This window comes from Bombina bombina, chromosome 6 (assembly GCF_027579735.1).
Source record: "Bombina bombina isolate aBomBom1 chromosome 6, aBomBom1.pri, whole genome shotgun sequence".
Classification (NCBI taxonomy): domain Eukaryota; kingdom Metazoa; phylum Chordata; class Amphibia; order Anura; family Bombinatoridae; genus Bombina; species Bombina bombina.
In genome coordinates, this window is record NC_069504.1 from 615989504 (window position 1) to 616014215 (window position 24712).

Here is a 24712-nt window from a genome sequence, read left to right on the forward strand (position 1 = left end):
AGTGTTAAAGGGATAGTAAAGAGATAGTAACCCCAAAATTTCCAATTTAATTATATTATTACATTTTCTTCATTCTCTTGTTATCCATTGCTGAAGGGACAGCATTGCACTAATGACAGGAAGCTGAAAATATCTATTTAGCCAATCACAAGAGACAAATGTGTGGAGGCACCAAATAGCAGCAGCTGACACTAGTGTATGATATGTGCGTATTCATTTTTTAACAAGGGATACTAAGAGAATGAAGCACATTTGAAAATAGAAGTGAATTTAAAAGTGTCTTAAAATAACATCTGAATCATGCAAGTTTAAGTTTGACTTTCCTAACCCTTTAATAACTTTGTCAGAAAACTAGTTTTCAGATCTTGATAAAAGAAAGGACCTTGAGGGAGAAAATACATTCTTAGAGGAAGCCTCCTGTGCAGGCACAAGGATATCTGAACCAGATCCATAATATAAATCCTGAAGCTTGTTCCTACTAGATTCTGGCTTTCACTCTGGATAGCTTTACAAATGGAAAAAATATGAAAATCAGTTGACCGACCAGGGAACCACTAGGGCGCCTAATTAGACTCACACAAAGGTTTTGAGACCTGATATAATACTGGGGCAGTTTGTGATTCAAGCAAGAGGCATAGAAGCCCATTTATCAAGCTCCGAACAGAGCTTGTGGGCCCATGTTTCTGGCGAGTCTTCGGACTCACCAGAAACAGCAGTTATGAAGCAGCAGTCTAAAGACCGCTGCTCCATAACCCTGTCCGCCTGCTCTGATGAGGCGGACAGGAAGTGCCGGAAATCAACCCGATCGAGTACGATCGGGTTGATTGACACCTCGAGTCAGCAGGGGGCGGCGTTGCACCAGCAGCTCTTGTGAGCTGCTGTTGCAATCTTTAATGCAGAGAGCGTATTGCTCTCCTCATTCAGTGAGGTCTTGCAGACCTGATCCGCACTGTCGGATCAGGTCCACAAAACCTTTAATAAATAGGCCCCCATGAGATCTATCTCTGGCAGACCCCCATGTGTCACAAACTTCTTAATTCAGAGACCATATTTCTAGGCAAAGAAATTGGTGACTGAGAAAGTCTGCCTCACAATTGTTCAAACCCAGGAATGTGGATAGCAAAACGCATGCAATGATAATGTTCTGCTCATTTGATGATTCCAGACTCTTCCCTCATAGCTAGGTAACTGCAGGTTCCTCCATGATGATCAACACAGGCCAGTCCTTGTCAGACTCGAATCACAAAAAACATTCTAGTCTTAGGACAGATCCAACTCTGGAGAGCTCTGCAAAAGGCACAAAGTTCCAGAATATTTATCCATAGCCTTACTTCCTAAGGAGACCACACTACCTGTGCTCTCTAAAACTTCCCGGCAGCTCAGCATCTGTGGAGAGTACTGCCCATACTGACAGGAAAAAGAATGCAGCCTAAACCAATGTATGGTAAATCTGCTACCAAGATAGGGGCTGTCTTGTCCTGTGATCTATCAGGATCCTCTTAAATCCTTGTGACTCCCATTCCATTGATGCAGCATTTGCAATTGGAGAGCTTAAAGATGAGACGGACACCATAAGACAAATGCATAGTCACTGAATCAATTTTTATCCCCAGAAAAGACACACAGGTCTGGGGAATTAGCTCTTTGGAAGATTTATTTTCCAACCGTGATTCTTAAACAACTAAAGTACCATCTGAATGTGAGACAGCCAGATGAAAAGAGGGAGACTGAACTAGATGTTCATCCAAGTAAGCAACTACAGAGATTCTTTGAGCACGAACTATAGACTATAAAGCTCCAAACACTTTTAGAAACACTCTGGGTGTTATAGCCAGACTGAAAAGTAGGACCACAAACTGATATTGCTTGTTTAGAAAAGCAAATCTCAGGAAAATGACATGACCCTGTAAATAGGGGTATTTAAATAAGCATTTTTTTAAGATTATGGTAGACATAAACTGACCCTCCAGCAATAAAGGAAGTGCAAATTGTCTCCCTCTTGAAAGTAGGAACTTTCAGGAATTTGTTCAATAATTTGACATCAAGAAACAGGCTATACCCTCTTTCTTTAGTATTATAAAAAAATGAATAATGGTTTACTTCTGAAGTTGGAGATGGAACAATCATTCCCAATTTTTACACAAGCCAAAAAAAGCTTGGGCCTTTAAAGAATCTTGGGGCACTCGAGATAGAAAGAATCTTCCCCAAGGAGGCCTTGACTAAAAGCTTATTCGATACCTCTGCTAAATTATTTGCAATAACCAAGGATCCTGAACAGATCTCTCTCAAGCCTCACAAAAGATACTCAATCTGCCCCCCCCCCCGATACTGGTCTGGCATGGGGGCCAAACACTCATGCAGTCTTGGAGGCTGGGGTAAACTTTGTTTCCATCTTAATATGGGAAGAGTCCACAGCTGCATTCCTTACTTGTGGGAAATACTGAACCTGGCCACCAGGAGGAGGTAAAGACACCCCAGCCAAAAGCTTAAATACCTCCCCCACTTCCTTATAACCCCAGTCATTCTTTGCCTTTCGTCGCAGGAGATTGGCAGAGAAGTGTTAGAAGATTTCGGAGTAGTCTCTTATGAAGAGTAGTACTCTTCGAGATGGGACTGGAGTTTTAAGTAGTTTTGTCAGCCTCTCAGTGAGAGAATGGATGAAAGTTAGAGTCAGAAGATGCACAGAGAGTCTTTCTGCAAAACCATCCAGACTCATATTAACAGCTCCATAGGCAATAAGCGTTGATGAGTTTCACTGCCTGCTTTATTCACTCAAGTCCATGTCAGAAGCAATGCTACTATCTGTCACACTTAAAGGGCCGTGTTCCTGTTACACGGCGTAGATTCTGGTAAGATTGTTTCATATTTTATACATGTATGATAACGCAAGACAAGGGTTAATATCTCCTTAGGGGGATTATTGAACAGGGGGGATTAATCTTATATGTTTTTTTTTATTTTATGCTGCTTTTATGTGTGAGATGTTATGGGCTTATAGGCTGTTATGGAATATACAGGTTTCACTTTTACATTGAGAGCCATGCAGCTTACAAGCTTGGCACGCTTTCTCATAGCAGGGACGGTCCTGCATTGTGCACCATGTGATTCATTCCCTTTTTCCTGACTGCGTGTCTATCAGAGAGGAGTCATAAATCTCTGTACTGTCTGGGTCATAGGAGGTGGTGAGTGCCCCAGCAATTGGGGTATAAGGGTGCCATTTTTTTTAATAAAATAAGATGTTTTATTTCTCTAGTTCTCCGGTTATTACACTAGCGATGGAGGATTCTGTTACTTTAAAGGGCACTCCCTCTATTCTTAATGAGTAATTTCTATTTATATGGTGAGGAGGCCTTAGTTTCGTACTCTCAATTATGTTCCATATGCCTTGATAATGTGATAATATCAAACATGTTTGATACCACGGAGCCGTCCACCTCTGAGGAGTTGTCGTCCAGTGTGGTGCGTACCCTACATTCTTATATCTCTACACATGCAGTTTTCCCATAACATTGCTGATCTTCCATCTGGAGGGGGCCTTTTTTCACGTTACTGCCCAGTTCCGACAGCGGTGTCTGCGGCCTTTAATGCTTTACCTCACCCTGTTAAGTGCAAGCAAAAGTTTACATATTGCACTCCTTCCCAGAGTACATCAGATAATTTATTCGATTTAACTGAGCGTTATCCAAGGACGAAGTTCTTTCTGAGACTTCAGAGTATGAACATTCTGGGTCGGAGTCTGCTGCCTCTAAACCTCCGGCTGCGGAGGAACCAGACTTTGGTTTAGGAATTTGCGCTTTCTTCTAAAGGAAGTTTTTGGTGAATTCAGAGGTTCCAGAGGCCAAATTGTGTGGTGAAACTTTAAATTCCTAAATTGGATAGAGTTTGAGGACAGGGTGGTACCTTTTGCTTCCCTGCTCCTGTTAGATGGCGAACATTATTAAGAATGAATGGAACAGAATTGGATTCCTTTTCCCCCTCTTCTCCATTTAACAAATTGTCCCCGGTCCTGGACTCTCAATTGAGTTGTGAGGATCCGTCCCTAAATGGGAATGCGTTGAGGATAGTTCTGTGCTTGAGAATAGTTCTGTGTTTGAAGAGATCATGAATAAAAGATGGAAACTATGTTTAGAAAGATGTTTCAGCATACAGGATATTTGTTTCAACCGGTGTCGGCTGTTGCCACGGTTACTGAAGAAACTACCTTCTGGTGTGACGACTCATAGGATTGATCAGGGTGGAGGATCCCCTCGACGTTACTCAGAAAAGATTTACGGCCTTGAGGGTTGTTAATTCTTTTATCTGTGCTGCTATTATGCAGTTTATTCACTTGAATGCTATGGCTTCAGCTTTTTCTGTTCAGGCCCGTTGGGCTCTAGCTGAAGTCATGGTCTGCGGATATGACTTCTAAGTCTAGAGTTCTTCTCTCCCTTTAAGGGAATCATTTTGTCTGGTCCAGGCCTGGACTCAATTATCTCCATGGTCAGGGGGGCAAGGGTGCCCTCCTACCGCAAGAGAATATGATCTAATCTAAGGGACGATTTTTGTTCTTTTTGTTCTGATAAAACCCATGTCAGCAGTCCTCCACTAAGCTAGAGCAAACCAAGAGCTCTTGGAAGCCGACTCAGTCCTGGAATAAATCCAAGCAGAGCAAGAAGCCCACCAAGTCAATGTCGGCATGAATGGGCAGTCCTTGGTCCTCTTCTGGATCGTGTAGGGGGCAGTATGTCATTTTTTTCCAGTCGCTTGGTTCAGGGATGTGCAGGATCCATGGATCCTGGAGGTCATAGCTCAGGGTTACAAGATAGGTTTTAAGTCTCAGCCACCCAAGGGCAGATTCCTCCTGTCTTCCTGACTAGAAAGGAGGGAAGCCTTTCTGGGGTGTGTACAGGATCTGTCCTTTAGGAGTTATTGTCCCAGTGCCTATCGCAGTGAGAGGTTTGGGATACTATTCAAACCTTTTCATGGTCGCTAAGAAGGAAGGAACTTTCCGTTTGATTCTGGACCTAAAGTGCTTAAGCAGGTTTTTAAATGTCCCCTTTTTTAAGGTGGAGGCAATAAGGTCAATTTTTCCCCTCGTTTGAGAGGGGTAGTTCATAACCATGATAAATCTGAAGGATGCTCCCTTCTTGTACCAATCCTCAAGGACCACTTCCAGTTCCTAAGGTTTGCATTCCTGGACCAGCACTTCCAGTTTATTGCCCTTCCGTTTGGTCTAGCTAAAGACATTTTTCGAAGAGTGGACCATTCGGAATATCTCCTCTACCTTCTTCAATCCCGTGGATGGCAGATAATCTAGAGAGAGTTCTCTTGTATCAAGTACCAAGGTAGAATTCTTGGGGTGCTATAATAGTCCCCATAGACATGAGAATATTTCTAACAGACCAGAGACGTTGCAAGCTAGCTTCAACATGTCTTGCCCTCCAGATCTCCTTAAGGCCATCTGTGGCTCGGTTAATGGAGGTAATTGGTCTCATGGTGTCCAGCTTGGACATCATTTCCTTTGCCAGGTTTCACCTCAGAGTATTGCAACTGTGCATGCTGAACTAGTGGAGCGGCGATCATTCAGATCTGTCTCAACAGATTTCTCTGGGCAACCATTCGGGAGAATAGCTCTCTTGGTGGTTTTGTCCAGATCACTTGTCCTGAGGGACGTCCGTCTCAAGACCATCCTGGGTGATTGTGATTACGGTTGTGAGTCTGTCAGGATGGGGAGCCGTTTGGGGTGCCAGGAAGGCACAGGGCATCTGGTCTCAGGAGGTAAAGCTCCCTCCTGATCTCATTTTGGATCTTCGGGCAATATACAATGCTCTGAAGGCTTGGCCTCTGCTGGGTTCGTCCCAGTTAATAAGATTCCAATCAAGCAATATATCCTTGCTGGCTTACATCAACCATCAGGGGATAACAAGAAGCTCCCTAGTTTTGAGGGAAGTATCTCGGATTCTGGTGTGGGGGAGACCTGCATTTGTTCGCTGTCAGCGATCCACATTTTGGGTGTGGACAACTGGGAAGCAGATTCCTCAGCAGACAATCCTTTCATCTGGGAGAATGGTCGCTCAATCCTGAGTGTTTGCAGAGATTTGCAAGAGGAAGATCTTATAACTTCTCAATACCAAGCTACCTAGATAGGGGTCGAGGTACAGGGATCCTCAGGTGGAGCTAACAGATGCATTAGTGGTGCCTTGGAGGTTCAATCTAATTTATCCTTTCCGACCGTTAACACTACTTCTTAGTGTAGTGGCTCGAGTCAAGCAGGCGTCAGTGATACTAACTGCTCCACCTTGGCCGCAAAGGATATGGTTTGCGGATCTAGTGGGGATGTCATCATCTCCTCCGTGGAAGTTTCCTTGTCGCAGGGATCTGCTGACCAAGGTCTCTTTGTTCATCAATGTCTAGACTCCACTGCGTGGAGATTGAACGCTTAGTCCTAGCCAAGAGGGGATTTTCTGAGAGAGTTATTTTTACTCTCATTCAAGCTCGTAAGCTGTTTGCTTGTCGCATCCAACATAAGGTGTGGAGGACCAACTTATTCTGTTCTCCAGGATGAACTGGAGAAGGGCTTTTCTGCAAGTCCCCTGAAGGGACAGTTTCGGCCCTGTCTGTGTTACTGCACAAGAGATTTGCAGAGCTTCCAGATGTGCAGCCATTTGTTAAGGCTCTGCTGAGATCAGACCTGTGTTTAGATCTAAGGCTCCTCCTTGGAGTTTGAATCTTGTCCTTAAGGTTTTGCAACGGGCTCCGTTGGAGCCTATGCATGAAGTAGATATTATTGTTGTCTTGGAAGGTTCCTTTTCTACTGGCTATTGATTCTGCGTGCAGAGTATCTGTGATTGCTGCCTTGCAATGCGTCCCTCCTTATCTGGCTTTCCATGCTGATAAGGCTGTTCTACGAAACAAGTTAGGATTTCTTCCTAAGGTTGTGTCAATTCACAACATCAATCAAGAGATTGTGGTACCTTTATTATGTCCTAATCCTTCTTCGTCGAAGGAATATTTACAACGTATTTCTGGATGTGGTTTGTGCCTTGAAGTTATATCTTCGGGCCACAAAGGAATTTAGACAAACCACTTTCTCTGTTTGTTCTCTTTTCCAGGAAGCGTAGGAGTCAGAGGGCCTCTTCGACTTCCTTATCTATTTGTCTGAGGAGTGTCATCCGTTTAGCATAAAAACATTGGGACATAAGTCTCCTCTGAGGATTATGGCTCATTCTATGAGAGCAGTGGTTTCCTCTTGGGCCTTCAAAAATGAGGCCTCTATGGATCAGATTTGTAAGGTGGCTATCTGGTTCTCCTTACATACTTTTTCCAACATTTTACAAGTTTGATGTTTTTGCTTCTGCTGAAGCAGCCTTCGGTAGAAAGGTTTTACAGGCTGTGGTGCCCTCAGATTAGGGTCCGCCTCTATTTTCCCCTCCCATTAGCATTCAGTGTTCTCTAGAGCTTGGGTATATGTTTCCCACAAGTAAGGAATGCAGCTGTGGACTCTTCCCATATTAAGATGGAAAACATAAATTATGCTTACCTGATAATTTCATTTCCATCTGTATGGGAAGAGTCCACAGCTCCCGCCCCTGTTTTCTCTGATGGGTGGCCCTAAATTTGACATTTTTTCTTCTGGCACCTTTTTCACCCTGATATTTCTCCTACTGTTCCTTGTTCCCTCGGCAGAATGACTGGGGTTATGAGGAAGTGGGGGAGGTATTTAAGCCTTTTGCTGGGGTGTCTTTGCCTCCTCCTGGTGGCCAGGTTCAGTATGTCCCACAAGTAAGGAATGCAGCTGTGGACTCTTCCCATACAGATGGAAATTAAATTATCAGGTAAGCATAATTTATGTTTTTTGGACCAAGAAGAGCTGTAATTGCAGGACGATTTGGAACAGCCAGAACTATAGGCAGAGGGTAAGTTTTCTGAGCTTTAGATTTAGACAAAAATGAAAACACCCTGCAGATCTAAGCTTGCCCTTAGATGTTGTTGTAGAAAAGCTCCCTCACCCCAATGACTGTGGCAATAATAGCATCCAGTCTAAACCCAATCAGAGATTTTAACTTGAAATTGAAAAGAAAGCAATATTTGTTTAGGTACCTTATCAGCAGACTTAATGGGGCATGAAAACCAACATTTTTCTTTAATTATTCAGACAGCATACAATTTTACACACCTTTTTAATTTACTTCTATTGTCTAATTTGGCTTTGTGCTCCGTATCATGTTGTTCCTTGTAATGCTGCTAACACTATATAAAGTCTTAATTGGTCTATACTGTGACCTGTTATGGTTTCTTGAGGACTGGAATGTAGAAACACATTGGTCTAGATTATCCTGTTTTAAGAAGTAAATATTATATATTTAACTCTGATGAGAATGATTCAGTGAATATATGGGAAGCACATAAATGCGTACACTATGTGGGAATTCAAATTAATTAAATACAACACTAAACAAAATTGACAATGTAGACAAACATTTCCTGACATATTGAATTATAAACCAAATGATAAGCATGTTCTGGTAGATCGCAGCCAAGCTAGAGTTGAATTACAGTTAGATCTAAATTAATCCTTTTTGAAGTGAGGAATAAATCAGGAAGACTTGTAGTTAATGCTGCTAACATCCAACAAGTATGGTCATATATTCATCATATTTAAGATATCAATGCAGGCCTAAAAACGTTCAGGTAGATTATTAGTTTTGTGTTACGGCTTTTACGGCTGATTTGAACAGCCAATAGGATTTCAGTAGCTCTCATCCTATTGGCTGATTTAAATTTGAAGAATCAAATCAGCCAATAGGAATGAAAGGTACGCCATTTTGAAATGGCTACCTTGCATTGACCGTATAAAGAGGACGCACCGCGCTGGATGTCTTCGCCGATCTGCGCTGCTGGGATAAAGTTAGAAGACGCCCCTGTGATTGATGAAGATGTAGCCGCCTGGATGAAGACTTCTTGCCGCCTGGATGGAGATGGATGTCAGGACTTCAGATGGGGTTAGTGTTAGGTATTTATTTACTTTTTGGGGTGTTTTTTTTTTCAGATTAGGGTTTGGGCAATTTGAAAAAGAGCTAAATGCCCTTTAGGGGCAATGGGTAGCTTAGGATTTTTTTATAGTTAGGTTTTTTTTATTTCGGGGGGTTGGTTGGGTGGTGGGTTTTACTGTTGGATAGACTTTGTATTTTTTTTACAGGTAAAAGAGCTGTTTAACTTAGGGCAATGCCCTACAAAAGGCCCTTTTAAGGGCTATTGGTAGTTTATTGTAGGCTAGGGGGTGTTTTTATTTTGGGGGACTTTTTTATTTTTATAGGGCTATTAGATTAGGTGCAATTGTTTTTATTTTTGAAAATTTAGTTTATTATTTTTTGTAAGCTTTAGTGATTATTATTTTTTGTCATTTTTGATTTTTTTAATTTTTTTCATAGTGTTAGTTTTTTTAAAATTTGTAATTTAGATTTTTTAATTGGTATATTTTTTTGTTTTATTAGAATAGTAAGGTTAGGTTAATTTATAGTTTAATGATAGGTTTATTTTTATTTCACAGGTAAGTTTTTATTTATTTAAATATAGTTATATTGTAATTTTAATTTAAAGTTAGGGGGTGTTAGGTTTAGGGGTTAATAGTTTAATTTAGTGTTTTGCGATGTGGGGGGCCAGCGGTTTATGGGGTTAATAGGTTTATTTAGTGGCAGCGGTGTAGGAGGCAAAGGTTTAGGGGTTAATAGGTTTATTTATTGGCGGCGATGTGGGAGGCCGGAGGTTTGGGGGTTAATAACTTTATTATAGTGTTGGCAATGTCGGGGAGCGGTGGAATAGGGGTTATTAACTATTATTAGTGTCGGCGATATCGGGAGCGGCAGATTAGGGTAAATAACTTTATTTAGGTGTCGGCAATGTCGGGAGTGGCGGATTGGGGGTGTTTAGACTTGGGGTTTATGTTAGGTTTAAACATAACTTTTTTTTTTCCCCCGTAGACATCAATGGCGTTGCGTTACAGAGATTTTTCATTCCGCACTTCAGGTGTTTGGTTTTTTTCTAACACTCTCTCCCAATTGATGTCTAGGGGGAAAGCATGCACAAGCACGTCAAGGCAGCCCTTGGCTTTTGTGCAGTATGGAGCTTAACGCCAACATATTGCACGCACAAGGAGGCTTTTCAGTAACTCGTTAAATGGCAGTGCTATGGAGAGTGGAATAACGCAACTTTGTTGCCCTTAGTTTCGCACCCTGTTCAGCACAAAACTCGTAATCTAGGTGATAGTAATTAGATAGTGGAAACAGATTACACACATTTGTACAATCTGGCAAATAAATGAAAAGACCTAGTTAAAGCATTATGCTAAATAACTCAAAACACTATCTAAACACTTTTATCTCGCAAATTGGCCTTCTTTCTGACATATAGATAGACTTGAACAGCCTATATCTAGCCCATAAGTTTAGCAGCAAGTAAGATTTGCTAAATGGAAAGACTCTGGGTGTCTAATAACTTTACAAATAAATATTGCTTTACCTATAGTGAATTATTATCTGATCATTTACAAAGGCAATTCTTAGGGAGGTAAAACAGACTACCTCAAGAACATTCTTAAAGCTTGTGTTTTTGTGTTACCAAAACCTGGGAAATTGAATAAAGCAATGCAAACTATAAAATGATTAATTTACAAACCTCTGCTTTAGAGGTTTACGTCTTACAGATGCTTGTGCTGAAAATAATAATAGCCCTCTAGTTAGGATTCTTGTAGATGCAGGAAAGCATTTGACCAGCTGGTCATTTTTATAAGCCACCAGTGATGACCTGGGTGTGCTGATAATGAGGGATAAAATAGGCCCTCTCTGCCACTGTATATACCCATCTAGCCACGTTTCCAGGGCTTCTAACTACACACCTAACCACCCAGACAGCTCAACACCACCCAGAACTGCCATTGGAGGCCACAGTTTGGATTTGAAAGAATTGTCCTTTTTTAATGTAAAATTACAGCTAAAATCAGACTTAAAGAGATTTGTCAGAAGCTTTAAAAAAAATATATAATGGAACAACATTGTTGCCTTATATCATTCTTGATGTCTGCATTAATGATAGGAGTGTTGGATTCCTTCATAATAAATAATGATTTTATACACAAAATCATCTACTATATATATCAGTCACTATTAACTGAATCTACAGATAATCTAATTACATTGATATCAATAGGAACAGTAATCTTTATTTAAAAAGACAGATGCTTTGTTTCAGTACAAATACAAGAAATTTGTATGAAAACTAATAAGGTTGTATTCAATACCAAAGCAATTGAAATATATGTATGTTTTACAACAGTAATGGCTGAAGACAATAGGGGCTTCAAGATTGCTAGAAAAAAAAAAGAAAAATTTGCACTGACTTCCAGAATGTTTATTAATGAGGAATACTCTTGAGGATGCTATGAATAGCTATAGAGAACAAAATAAATAATGGAAGTATATTGGACATGTTTTAACTGCACAGAATTAAGCTTTTTATATTACAATCTCATACTGTTTAAAATCTCTTTAAGGAGCACAAGTTGTAGTTTGGGACATAGGTATTTGTGCAGTTGTAAACGGACTGCTGAAAGAAAAAAAAATACCCTTAACTTTAGAATGAGAGACACTGGCTGAGGTTAGAAAGATTATGAAGGAGATGCACATATCCTGTAGTTGGCAAGGCTAAAGTACCAGAAGTCAGGTAATAAGGACTGCTCTGCTGGTTATATACAAGTTGGTAATAGAACTGCTTCTGCAATTTAAATGTCAGTAAACACTACAAAGACTAAATGATTGCTTGTTATATGTTATATTCTTTACGTGTTATTTAACTTAGTCAATTTATCTAATTAAATAAAAATACGAGACTAAGAGGTGCCTGCATTTGCTTCCTATGGTTATTCTAACATTTTGCAAAGAAGCAGGAGACACCATCCAAAAACAACCAAAAAGTGATTATCAAAAACTTCATTGCATGAGAGAAGGGAGGAAACCAGCAGAAAAAGTAGAAATCCAAAGCTGCCCACAAACGTACCTGATCACAATATAGTAATACTGCATTCTAAATTCTCTGCAGTACTGGCCATATTAAACAATAAAAAACTTATAACATATGACTCCCATATAGCTAAATAAAACTAAAACCAGAAGGGGAGAGATGCACTTTTTTTCTACAATACATTTAAAGGGACAGTCTACACCAGAATTTTTATTGTTTTAAAAGATAGATAATCCCTTTATTACCCATTTCCCAGTTTTGCATAACTAACACAGTTATAATAATATACTTTTAACCTCTGTGATTATCTTGTATCTAAGCCTCTGCAAACTGCCCCTTTTTTCAGTTCTTTTGACAGACTTGCAGTCTAGCCAATCAGTGCCTGCTCCCAGATAACTTCTCGTGCACGAGCACAGTGTTATCTATATGAAATACGTGAACTAACACCCTCTAGTGGTGAAAAACTGTTAAAATGCAATCTGAAAGAGGTGGGCTTCAAGGTCTAAGAAATTAGCATATGAACCTCCTAGGTTAAGCTTTCAACTAAGAATACCAAGAGAACAGAGCAAAATTGGTGATAAAAGTAAATTGGAAAATTGTTTAAAATTACATGCTCTATCTGAATCATGAAAGTTTATTTTGTCCTAGACTGTCCCTTTAACTATACATCAGCTGCACAAGAAGAGTCTCCTATATGAATTTTGATCCCTTAATTGAAATTGTGGCTGCTCAATATATAATAAAATTGGACACATCATTATCCACAGTAGTGGTAGATGTGTTTACTTTGTATGCATGCATTTATTTTAACATAAATCAGGCAAAATAATTTGAACTGCTTGTTTTAAAAACCATTGGAAAAAAAATAATTTAAAAAGTATTGAAAACAAAATAAGGAAAAAAAAAAAGAGAAACCATACCTGATTAATTCTGGTGCCCTACTCAACCTCAGACTCTATGTAATCCTAGAGGGAACATTGTTATTGATCAAGGGGGAAGCAATAGCAGACTTTTGATGCTTATCTCAGCGTAAATACAGACACTTGAGATAAGCAGTGATTTAATTAGATGACAATCACTGGTAACGATGCACAGGGAATACAAAAAATATTCAGAATAAAGCTGGCAGTGATAAATGCAAAAGTCTGGTGTTGAGCTTCAGTAAAGTTGTCTGCTTACAGGTATTTTTTTTTCCTGTCCTGTTTATTGTTAGTAAACTGCAAGAAATGTGAATTTAGCAGAAGGGTGTTTTCTCATATTCTACACTCCTGCTTTTGTTTTGAAGCAAATTAAACACCACTCTTGAATACATCAATGTAATACTTGAAGTTAATTTTCCAGTTACATTGCTCACATTCACCGAATGAAACTGCAACCCTAAATAACCCCTTTAAGAAGTTAACAATAGGTAACTCCACTTACCTCCTTAGTCTTGTTCAGAAAGATATACTCATTTATAATCAGGAAGAGTCTGGTAAACACTGTCAAGGAAAAATTACAAGGAAAGCTCCGTTACTGCAGTGTATAATGAACAGATTTTTTTTAAAAAAACTGATCCACTATGACATTCAATGAAATATATCAAATTAGACATCAACCAGCAAAAAAACATGGCTAGATACTTTATCCATATACAATAACAAACTTCTAACAAACTTTATGAACACTGGTGATGATGAGCCATTACCTATTACTGATCTACAAGACTTGTGTGGTTTTTAGTTTGTCCAGGAGAAAGATTTTACAGAGTTTGATATTGCAGAACATTTGTGAAAGATTCAAATCTAATACTGTCACTGAGAGTCACAATCTGAGAACCTTTGCAGGGTGCAGATTCAGTTATTTTTAGACAAAATTCCCTCTTTCATATGAATGCTGTTGTGCATGATATATGCATTTTTAGGGCATTTTTAACCTCTATCACAAGTACAATAAATACATTAGGATGGTGTTCATTATTTAGTCGCCACCACCAAAAATACCTTGATGCATAATTCAGCTCTTGATCTTTGTTATTATTGTGATGAACTGCATGTTACAATAGACAGTGCTGATTTACTTATTTCAAATAAGAGCCAAATGCCTTTTATCTGCCCTCATATACAGAGTAATAAGAAATTAGCTCTCTCTCTTCTATAGTAGCTACTACTGTGTCCACTTACCAGTATTTGTCTTGGCTTTACCTGTTCCATGACTTTATTCTGCATGGCATTCATTTTTTAAATTCAGCAGTGAAACAAGGTTCAACACTTTTTGGGAGGATGAAGAGGAACTTTCAGAGAAAAGATGGTAATTATTTTAGAATATGTGGCTTTTCAAAGAGTGTGCTTGAAGCTGTGTGGTTGGAGTAGAGTAGAGTTCCACAGCACAATAGAATAATTTGAGACATTTTGGAGGTGGCAGAGGGGAAGACATAATAAGAAGAGCAAACAAATCAAAGTCAGAAGTTCAGAGAATATTTGTCATTGTCAACAGACTTTTAGGTTGGGGTCAATATTTTGAACGGTATTCTAAAGTAAAGATAAGTTAGTATAAAAATTGAAAGAACGGATAAACTTATGTTGATAGGCAACTTTAAAGGTACAGGAAACCCCAAAAATGTATTTCAGGATTTTGATAGAACATACACTTTTAAAGAACTTTCCAATTTACTTCAATGATCAAATTTGCTTCATTATCTTGTTTTCCTATGATGTAGGAACAGCATTGCATAGCAGCTAGCTTAAAACATCTAGTAAGGCAATCAAAAGAGACAAATGTCTTCAGGTAGCAATCAGCAGCTAGCTCCCGCTAGTGTAAGATATATGCATATTCTTTTTCAACAAGTCTAGCGTTAATGCATTCATGGAAGATTGGAGAGGGATAGAGGAAATAGTTGGGGAGACCTGTTAGGAGTAGGCTGTAGTAGTCCATAAGAGCCAAAATGCATGAGCAAATTAATATTTTGGTGATATCTTGGATACGTCAGGGCAGATTTTAAACCTGTTGAATAGGTGTGCATTACAGGACTTGGTAAGGACTTGTATATGTGGAGTGTAGGAGCATTAAAAGTCCAGTATGATGCAAAGAAAGAGGACCTGGGTTGATGAAGCTCTGTTTTTGAGAGATTGAATTAGGGGTAGTGTGAAGACATGCAGGAAGAAAGTGCAGACAGACAGTTGTTGACCTTGTTGAGTATAGAGACGGAAAGATATTAGAAGATCAATAGACAGACAAATCCTCTTTGGGTACTTATTGCATATTGCACAACATTATCATGACATCACCATGCATCAGAGATTCCTTTTTTAATATGACTGTTAGGGGATAAATAAATTAATGAAGACTAAAGAGAGTAAATGGAAGGAAACATGAAGAATGACTTACTGTGAAGCAAATTTGTGCATCAAATTTAAAAACTTTCTTGTCCAGGAATGCTAACCGAAAAGAACAACGTTTTTGGCATCTAAAAAAATAAAATGGATGTATCTCCCAGATTTATAGTTCTCTTTGGCTATCAGAGTTTTTTTTTAATTTTTTAATGAGGTTTAATTAGTTTACAAACATTGAAAGAGAACCCGATAATACACTATGACAGTAGGAATGCAATCAAAAATGACAACTCAAGTGGGTATACAGGTAAAACAATAATAGATCACCCATCTAGTGAGTGAATACCAAGTTAATAAATCCTTTGGTGAAGAATGCAGTTAGGCATGTTGTTAGCCATCTATATATAAGTATTTTGTAGACACATTTTAACAACATGCTAAAAGTAAATAAGTGCAGACCCACAATAACATAGAAACAGGAAATCGACCTACTAAGCAAACTTGTTTAGGCAAATATAATCAGCAATTATGACAATGCATGTGTGATTGAAACCTAATTTTTGTTTTTGTTTGTAAATATAGTAAAATATCCTCTTATGAGACTAAAGGCCACTCATGGGCCTTATGCCATATATGATATACAATAGAGGAATATTAATTTATGTAGTGGCCTCTTTTGGACCAAAGAACAGAAAGGTAAAATTTTGTATCAATGCTAAACAGTCTTGCTAAGCTAGGAAAAGAAAATAAGTCAATATTAAACTGTCCTGCAAGATTTACTTATGAAGAAAGTAGTTAGGGTGCAGTATAGACGAGATAAACCGTGTGGTTAACCCTCCTAATCTAGGAGGTTTATTATGTGTGGGGGGGGGGGGGGGAGGAGGTTGTAATTTGAGTATGAATAACAGAATATATCAAAGAATCGTGCCTCCCTAAAAAAGGCAAGGCAAGCTGTGGCATCATAACGCAAGGTAAACAAGCTTCAATAAAACAAATCGCCATATCTATGTGGAAAGTCTCATGCGCACATGGGTTACTAGTGGAAACATAGAAATTAGCTAATTGCATGTTTGGCTGACATTATACCTTGCATAGTAGAGTCTAAAGATCTAAGTTAATAAATTTAATGTGATGTATGTTGCTCATTTACAATATTATTAGGAGGGAAACTATACATAATATCAATAGTGCAGGTCCGGCCTGCGCTAAAAATATGTCAAATACTTAGAGGGAAAGCTGCACGTCCTAGTATAGCAATGACCGTAGCTTTAAGTTATGAGCTCAGCACACGTCACATATTAAAAAAATAGAGAATTCATCTTATGTACGCATGCATGCTGTCTGTTCTGCTACCATACTTTCAAAACATCTATGGTACCACATTAAACTTTAATAGTAAACAAATATCTGAAACTATCTGCAAAGGCATAAACATATATCTAATAGTGAATGTTAGTATTCCCCAGCTGGCTATGAGGTCCCCAAGTTGTATATATTCTACCTATTATGTCTATAGATATAAAAGTGAAAAGGCTCAGACATCTCGGCCGCAGACATCCAAGCCCCTAGGAGCATTCAGAAACAGAAGCATTATATGAGTAACTAGCTAGGGACATAATAAACTTAGACATTTGTAAACAGGGTATAAGAGATACCATGGCCTCTATTTATCAAAGTCTAGCGGACTCGATCGGGTTGAATTTCTGGCGATGTCTGTCCGCCTGCTCAGCGCAGGCGGACAGCTTACGGAGCAGCTTCATAACTGGCGTTTCTGGCGAGCCTGCAGGCTCGCCAGAAACACAGGGCCTCAAGCTCTATCCGGAGCTTGATAGCTATGCCCCAAATTCTTTCACTCAAAATACGTATAGACTCAACATATATTCTTGCAGGGATAGGCCCACAATACCAATGCAAAACAGCTAAATTATTATAAACTAGCACTGCTTCACCTATGGCAATGTTTCCCTATCTCAATGAGGAGGAAGAGAAAAATATAGTAAACAGTAGGAGAGGGGTGTTAAACTGTACAACATGAAACTTTAAGAACAAACCTCATCAAGTCCTTATTGTAAGGCTGTCATTACACATCACAAACATTTAGCCACAAGCGGTTCATGAAGTGTGAGGAGCGTGTTGAAGGCACAAAAAAGGTGCAGATAGTGAGTGGAAAGACCACACCGAGTCCATCTGACAACAATGCTCTCCGACATCTCCTGTCCCTTCACTACAATATACTTATTAACCCGACTCCCTCACATAAAATCTCACAACACCAGGCTTGGGAGAGAGAAATCGGTCTCACTCTTACTCTAGAGGATTGGCACGCCAGAATCAAAATAACCAAAAAGATCCTCCATTGTGCCACACTATGGGAACTACATTATAAGATCTTGGTTCGCTGGCACCTTGTGCCAACTATCCTACACAATATCTATCACTCAGAATCCCCGGAGTGTTGGAGAGGATGTAAGATGCTTGGCTCCCAGCTCCACATATGGTGGACATGCCCAGTAATTCAGCCATTGTGGAAAAAAGTATTTGCACTTCTCCGGACACTCGGTCTCGTCCCCCCATTCACCCCTGAAGTTACCCTCTTACACATGCAGATGCCCTCGTACACATGCAGATGCTGGAAAAGCACTCACGATGTATGTCCTCATGGCTACAAAACTAACCCTGGCAAGGGCTTGGAGAGAGGAGAAACCACCGACTCTTTCCCAGGTAATCGCATGTACACATTACATCGGCCAAATGGAACAATACTCGTACAGAGTACTCGACAGCACTAATGCTTTCCACGAAATTTGGCTGCCATGGCTCACAAAGTTCTCCAACTGGTCCTCAAGCTCTCAGACCCCACCTTAGACCTATTAATCATCTTCCACTCCCTTCTTCCTTCTCCCCCCCCCTTTTTTTTTTTTCTTTCTTTCACCCTTCATGTCCGCCTTTTATAAATCTCAGCGTTCCATATTTGAACGAAATTGAGTACCAATATCATCTTAAAACACAGACTCAATATCAAAATCCACATATACAACACGTTACCTCCAGAAAAGAGACCCATCTAATACATAGACCTGCTCTCACTCTTATTTTCATTTATCATCGCTCACCTCAGCATAAAAGTATTTAATTCCTCATATCTAATTGTATATTTCAATGACATATTTATGTACCTTCAATACTGTATTTGCAGGCAATATTCTTGTTCAATAAGTTGTCTCAATAAAAAAATTTTTTTAAAAAAAGTATATCTGCCTGAGGAGCATAGCAGTGAAAGCATTTCCCTTTAGATTTCTTATCCCATTTGGCTAGCCGAATAGGGGTACATCTAGTTTTACAGTTATTGAAGCACTTGGGGAAATTTAACCTGTACCACTCATAAGGGTTGGCACTTAATCATATACCTAATTAGGTAATCTGGGAAGTCGCAATGAATGGATAATTGATGGTATTATCAGCCGTCTTATGTAACCATAAGAGTTCAGATTTCGATAGGTTTATTTTATAATCTGAAATTGCACCAAACATATGAATATCATTCAATAATTGAGGGAAATTCGTATTTAAATTACTTAAAAATAGTAGTAGGTCATCTGCATAGAGCGCTAAAACTAACTTTTGTCCACCTAATAGGATTCCCTCAATATTTTGATGAAGAAGGGTTGCCAATGGCTCCAACACAATATTGAAAATAAGTGGCGAGAGCAGGCAGCCTTGTCTGGTACTCCTTTGCAAAGCCAAGTGCTGGGAGATGAAGTTATTAATAATTATGGAAGATATTGGGGAGCCGTAAATTAAATGTATGAAATTATTAAGATGACCTGTTAAACCAAATTGTTCTAAAGTAAAAAATAGATGATCCCAACTGATATGGTCAAAGGCTGATGTTCACTGATGTTTTGGGTTTGCTTTGCAGCTTCAGGCACTGGGTCTCTTGACTGTGTGCATGGCATTATGAGATCTGAAGACTACCAAAGAATTAGGTGGTGAAATGTAGGGCCCAGTGTGAGAAAGTTGGGTCTCCATCAGAGGTCATGGTACCCAAAGCACATATCAAAAAGCACCCAGAAATGGTTCAAGACAAAGCACTGAAGTGTACTGAACTGGCCAGCAATTAATCCAGATCTCAATTCCATAGAGCACCTGTGGAGAGATCTCAAAACAGCAGTTGGGAAAAAGAACCCTTCCAATCTGAGAGACATGGAGCAGTTGGTGAAAGAAGAGTGGTTCAAAATTCCAGTAGAGAAATGTAAGAAACTCATTGATGGTTACAGGAAGCAATTGATTTCAGCTATTTTTTTTCAAAGGTGTGTGCTACCAAATATTAAATTGAGGGTGCCAATAATTTTGCCCAGTCCATTTTTAGTTTTGTGTGGAATGTGTCAGATTTGGCTTTTTTTCTCCACTTTTTTGTGTCATACCTATACAAAAAAAAGAAATAAACATGAAAATGCCTAAACATTTGTAATTGCAACAATTTTCTGGGTGAAGTGGTGCATTATCTGACAGAAATGCAGGGGTGCCAATATTTTTGGCCATGACAGTTAATATATATATATATATATATATATATATATATATATATATATATATATATATATATATATATATATATATATATATATATATATACATATACACACACACATACATATATGTATTTTAATTTTCATAAATTAATTAAATGTATATATATATATATATATAAAAAATATTTTCTGCTTTGTGAAGAACATTGGAATGTAAAATATTCATAACTACTTTTGGGTTAGCGCAGCTGCTCTAACGCAGTGTTGGGTTTGCGCGCACCCTTTCCATTCAAATACCTTGTCATGTACAATAAACCTTTTAACCCTTTTAACTTTTTAATATTTATATAAATACTTGATATTATATGGTGTATATATGAGTGTACCACTTTATTATAATGTATTTATGTGCAACCTTTAATTAAGCCCTAACCGTTTAAGTGAGGACTTAAGAGGCACTAACCAGACAAGCACAAATTTAGTTTATACTCGGGTTTACTTTACTCTAACATGTGCAAATTAACACGTGTGCGATATTGCAATATCAAACCAACATTAACAGTAGTGTGCCACTTGTAATCTAACACTAAAGCTGGTATTGATGAAACATTCAGTTTATCTAAATGAATTCTAAGATATGGAGATTCCAGCTATAAGCTGTATAACTCATACTAATACTGTAACTGGTAGATGGAGATTGGTCTTCAAGTCAAATTTTGTAGATATGATTATCTGAACAGTTCAAACGAAGGAGACCTAAATGGTATAAATAAAAAGTAGATATTGCTACTCCTTATTTCTACCAGTGATCTCAATAAGTAGAATATTTTTGCCCAAGCCATTAAAGCGATATGAAACCCAAAAATATATGCGTCTCTGTGACGAACCAAGCATTTAAAGGAATGAATGTATGCATCTTATGTAGCGGCCACTTAGTTAATGATCTGTTAATTCAGATTCTCTATGTGCAGCCCTAGTTTTTGTAATGTAATTTACTTCAATAATGTTACTTCCCATTCATCCTAGGATAGTTTAGTCCCAAATTTGTATTTAATTGGGATTATTATTTTAACTTTAAATCAATAAAGTAAATATTTTATATTTGGTAGAAGATTGTGCCCCAATCCTCTTTCCCTTTTTTCCTTTCTTTTTCCTGTTGTGTTGTTTTTCTTTGTTTTTTTTTCACTTTCTATTCTAATTTTCGAATGAATGATAATAGGCATACATAGTATGTGCAGCCACCAATGAGCCTACCTACTTATGGTTTTCAAAAAAGGAAAGCAAAGTAGATAATAGAAATGAATTGAAAAGTTGTTAAAAATTGCTTGGTCTTTCTGAATCATTAAAGTTTAATATTGAACTTACTGTCCCTTTAACATTACATCAGTGTATCTTTGTTTAATTATCATAGAAAATGTAACATTCGGATTTATTGGTCTCTTCATGTACTGATACATTATTAAAACAGAAATAGCAGAAGGTGAACCACAAACAGAAAACGACATGTCAATTTATCATCAAAGGACAGCTAAACAGCTCATCCAACTGTTGCAAACCAAGACTTTGGCACATATTTTTAGAAAAAAAAAAAAAAGGAACGCACACAGGTTTTCTGGTAATAAAATTTTAATGAAAGCCAAAACTGGCTGTATATAAATCTTCATTCATTTACAACAAAATATATCTTTAAATTTGTACAAAAATACAGATCTAATAAGACAGAAACTATACATTTAAACAAACTGCATTATACAATTGACAACCAACCCTCATTTAGCATATGATTCATAAAATCATATCCTTGATAGACATTTTAAATGACTCTTAAAAATATACAGGGCAAGTGCATACATTGATTTAAATGAGATGTCTGTAAACAATAAAACATTTTTTTATTGAAATGAAACATAGGAAACATACATTTAAAAATGATTTACTTACAGACAGCTATATACTGATTATAAACTGGACTTCTATTATGGCTTTACAAGTATAACTTAATTTATACATAAAACTCTTTCAGAGCAATCAGCAATGTGCTTATTTGAAATACAATGCCAGCACCCAAAGTACCTAGGTTCAAGGTTCAAATTCAATATATAACAGAAATCACAAAATATTTAAACCAACATGTATATAAATCAATCAAAATATGAAATTTCAAATCAAATGTATTTTTTCTAATTTGGTTTAACCATAAAAACTATTTATAAGTATAAAATAAAGGATTCTTTGGCACAATTATTGAACATTCTGCAGATGGTTAATATTAATATGGCTATGTAACACAGAATATATGCAATACTTATTTTACAAAACTATAGCTAGCATATTTATTTTTTATAATTTTTTAATAATAATATCTACAAAATTAATTGCTTGAACTTTTTGCTTACATATGACTGTAAAAGAGACATTTTAATTTGAAATCAAGTTCTTATTGAAGTATGTTAAATCATTTCTGTAGTGTAGCTGTGCTAAAAGTGCTAGGAAGGAAAAATCCACGACTACAGATCTTTATTTGACATTTCTACATATACAGATTGGCAAAGTTTTAAGGTGCAAATGCAACATTATTTTTTTAGTTTAACACAAGGGGCTACCAGACCATGCTGAAAAACAGCCTAGGGGTAAGTGGTCTAGAGATGTGCAATTTAATATAAAACACGCATACACTTACATATGCACACACATATATACAATTTCACTAGCACAAGACTTGGACTAGTTAAGACACTGTAGTGGATGAATAAAAAAAAATGACTTGTAAAGAGTGATATTTTCCACATTGTATGTGTGCATGTATGTACATACGTACGTACACAGGGCTGAACATTTACAACATACATATATATATATATATATATATATATATATATATATATATATATATATATATATATATACATATATATATATATATATATATATATATATATATATGTATATATTAGTAAATGTATTTATTAATTTACACACACACACTTATTTATACACAAATACCTATATTTTTGGTTATACCACCAGTTCAAGAACAGAGGAATGCACTTAAGGTGTTACGCTAAAGCCTATAAAGCAATATAAAGCTTAAAGTAGAACCTACATTCCCTAGCCATTATTCTTAACAGGTCTAAAAAGAGGACTTTAAGGCAGTTTTAGACTTGACTGACTGATTGGTTTACTATCTATACAAAAATATACAGACTTACAATGTACCATTATTAAAGCATAAATAAAACCAGGCTCTGCCTCATTTCATTGGTACATCATGTAAAAAAAAAAAAAAAGCTCATACCCCATGGATTGGTACATTCATGAACAGGTTGGGCTGAATCACCAGTGCTGGCAGTAGTTTTTGGATTTAATACACATGGGATATGGTTGTAAAGGTACATATACCCTTTTCTAGGCTGGCCTCAATTTGTTTTTTGTTTTGTTTTTCAATAGGAACCAGACTTATACATAGATTAGTGTTGATTTTACCATTTTATTGCAAGTGTTTAAGTCCTATAGGCCCAGTCTCTCTTCTTTTCTATAACCCGCTTCTCTTTTTCTTGAGGGCACCTTGGTTGCTGCTTGGTTTTAATTCAACATACTGCACCTGTAAAAATAAACAGACATGACGTTTGCTATTAAGTAACTCTAGTTTACTACAGTGTGAGTTAATAGCTCCCTAAGGAAAGAAACCGAGGAAGATTCAAAGTGATGAATCATTTTCTAAACACAAGAACATAGGGAATTAATTGCACACAGGATTTTGGAGTATTGCTTCAATTCTCAACATGCAAACATGAAATAGCAGATCTTTTTTAATGAGATGTTATTTCCAATAAATTTTAGCAATTTCAAATGAGTGTCTTTTTTAAAGACTATTTTAAGATTGCACCAGTTTATTAAAAAAAACTATTGTGTAAATTACGAGTTTTGCGGTGGGGTGCGGTGCTAACAAGCAGTTTATGCTCACTGCTCACTTACAGGCAGCGCTGGTATTACGGGTTTTTACAAACCCGGCGTTAACCGCAAAAAAGTGAGCGTAGAGCAAAATTTTGCTCCACATCTCACCTCAATACCAGCGCTGCTTACAATAGCGGTGAGCTGGCTGAACGTGCTCGTGCACGATTTCCCCATAGGAATCAATGGGGGAGAGCCGGCTGAATAAAAAACCTGCAAAAAACCAGCCACATTGATTCCTATGGGGAAAGAAAATTTATGTCTACAACTAACACCCTAACATGAACCCCGAGTCTAAACACCCCTAATCTTACACTTATTAACCCCTAATCTGCCGCCCCTGACATCGCCGACACCTACATTATATTATTAACCCCTAATCTGCCGCTCCGGACACCACCGCCACTATAATAAATATATTAACCCCCTAAACCGCCGCACTCCCGCATCGCAAACACTAGTTAAATATTATTAACCCCTAATCTGCCGTCCCTAACATCGCCAACACCTACCTACATTTATTAACCCCTAATCTGCCGCCCCCAACGTCACCGCCACTATATTAAAGATATTAACCCCTAAATCTAAGTCTAACCCCCCCTAACTTAAATATAATTTAAATAAATCTAAATAAATATAACTATCATTAACTAAATAATTCCTATTTAAAAATAAATACTTACCTATAAAATAAACCCATAGCTAGCTACAATATAACTAATAGTTACATTGTAGCTAGTTTAGGGTTTATTTTTATTTTACAAGCAAGTTTGTATTTATTTTAACTAGGTAGAATAGTTACTAAATAATTATTAAGTATTTAATAGCTACCTAGCTAAAATAAATACAAAAGTACCTGTAAAATAAAACCTAACCTAAGTTACAATTACACCTTACACTACACTATAATTAAATTAATTCCCT

At 37.6% G+C, this 24712-nt stretch overlaps 1 protein-coding gene across 1 annotated transcript in view; it reads right to left on the reverse strand.

The window, feature by feature from the left end:
* Positions 1-22760: 22760 nt before the first annotated feature.
* MCTP2 (multiple C2 and transmembrane domain containing 2) overlaps positions 22761-24712 on the reverse strand; it is a 438267-nt gene continuing 436315 nt past the window's right edge. The window contains exon 23 of the mRNA XM_053717625.1: positions 22761-23438. Within this exon, the coding sequence (XP_053573600.1) occupies positions 23370-23438 (69 nt within the window). The 3' untranslated portion in view covers positions 22761-23369. The remainder of the gene's footprint in view (positions 23439-24712) is intronic.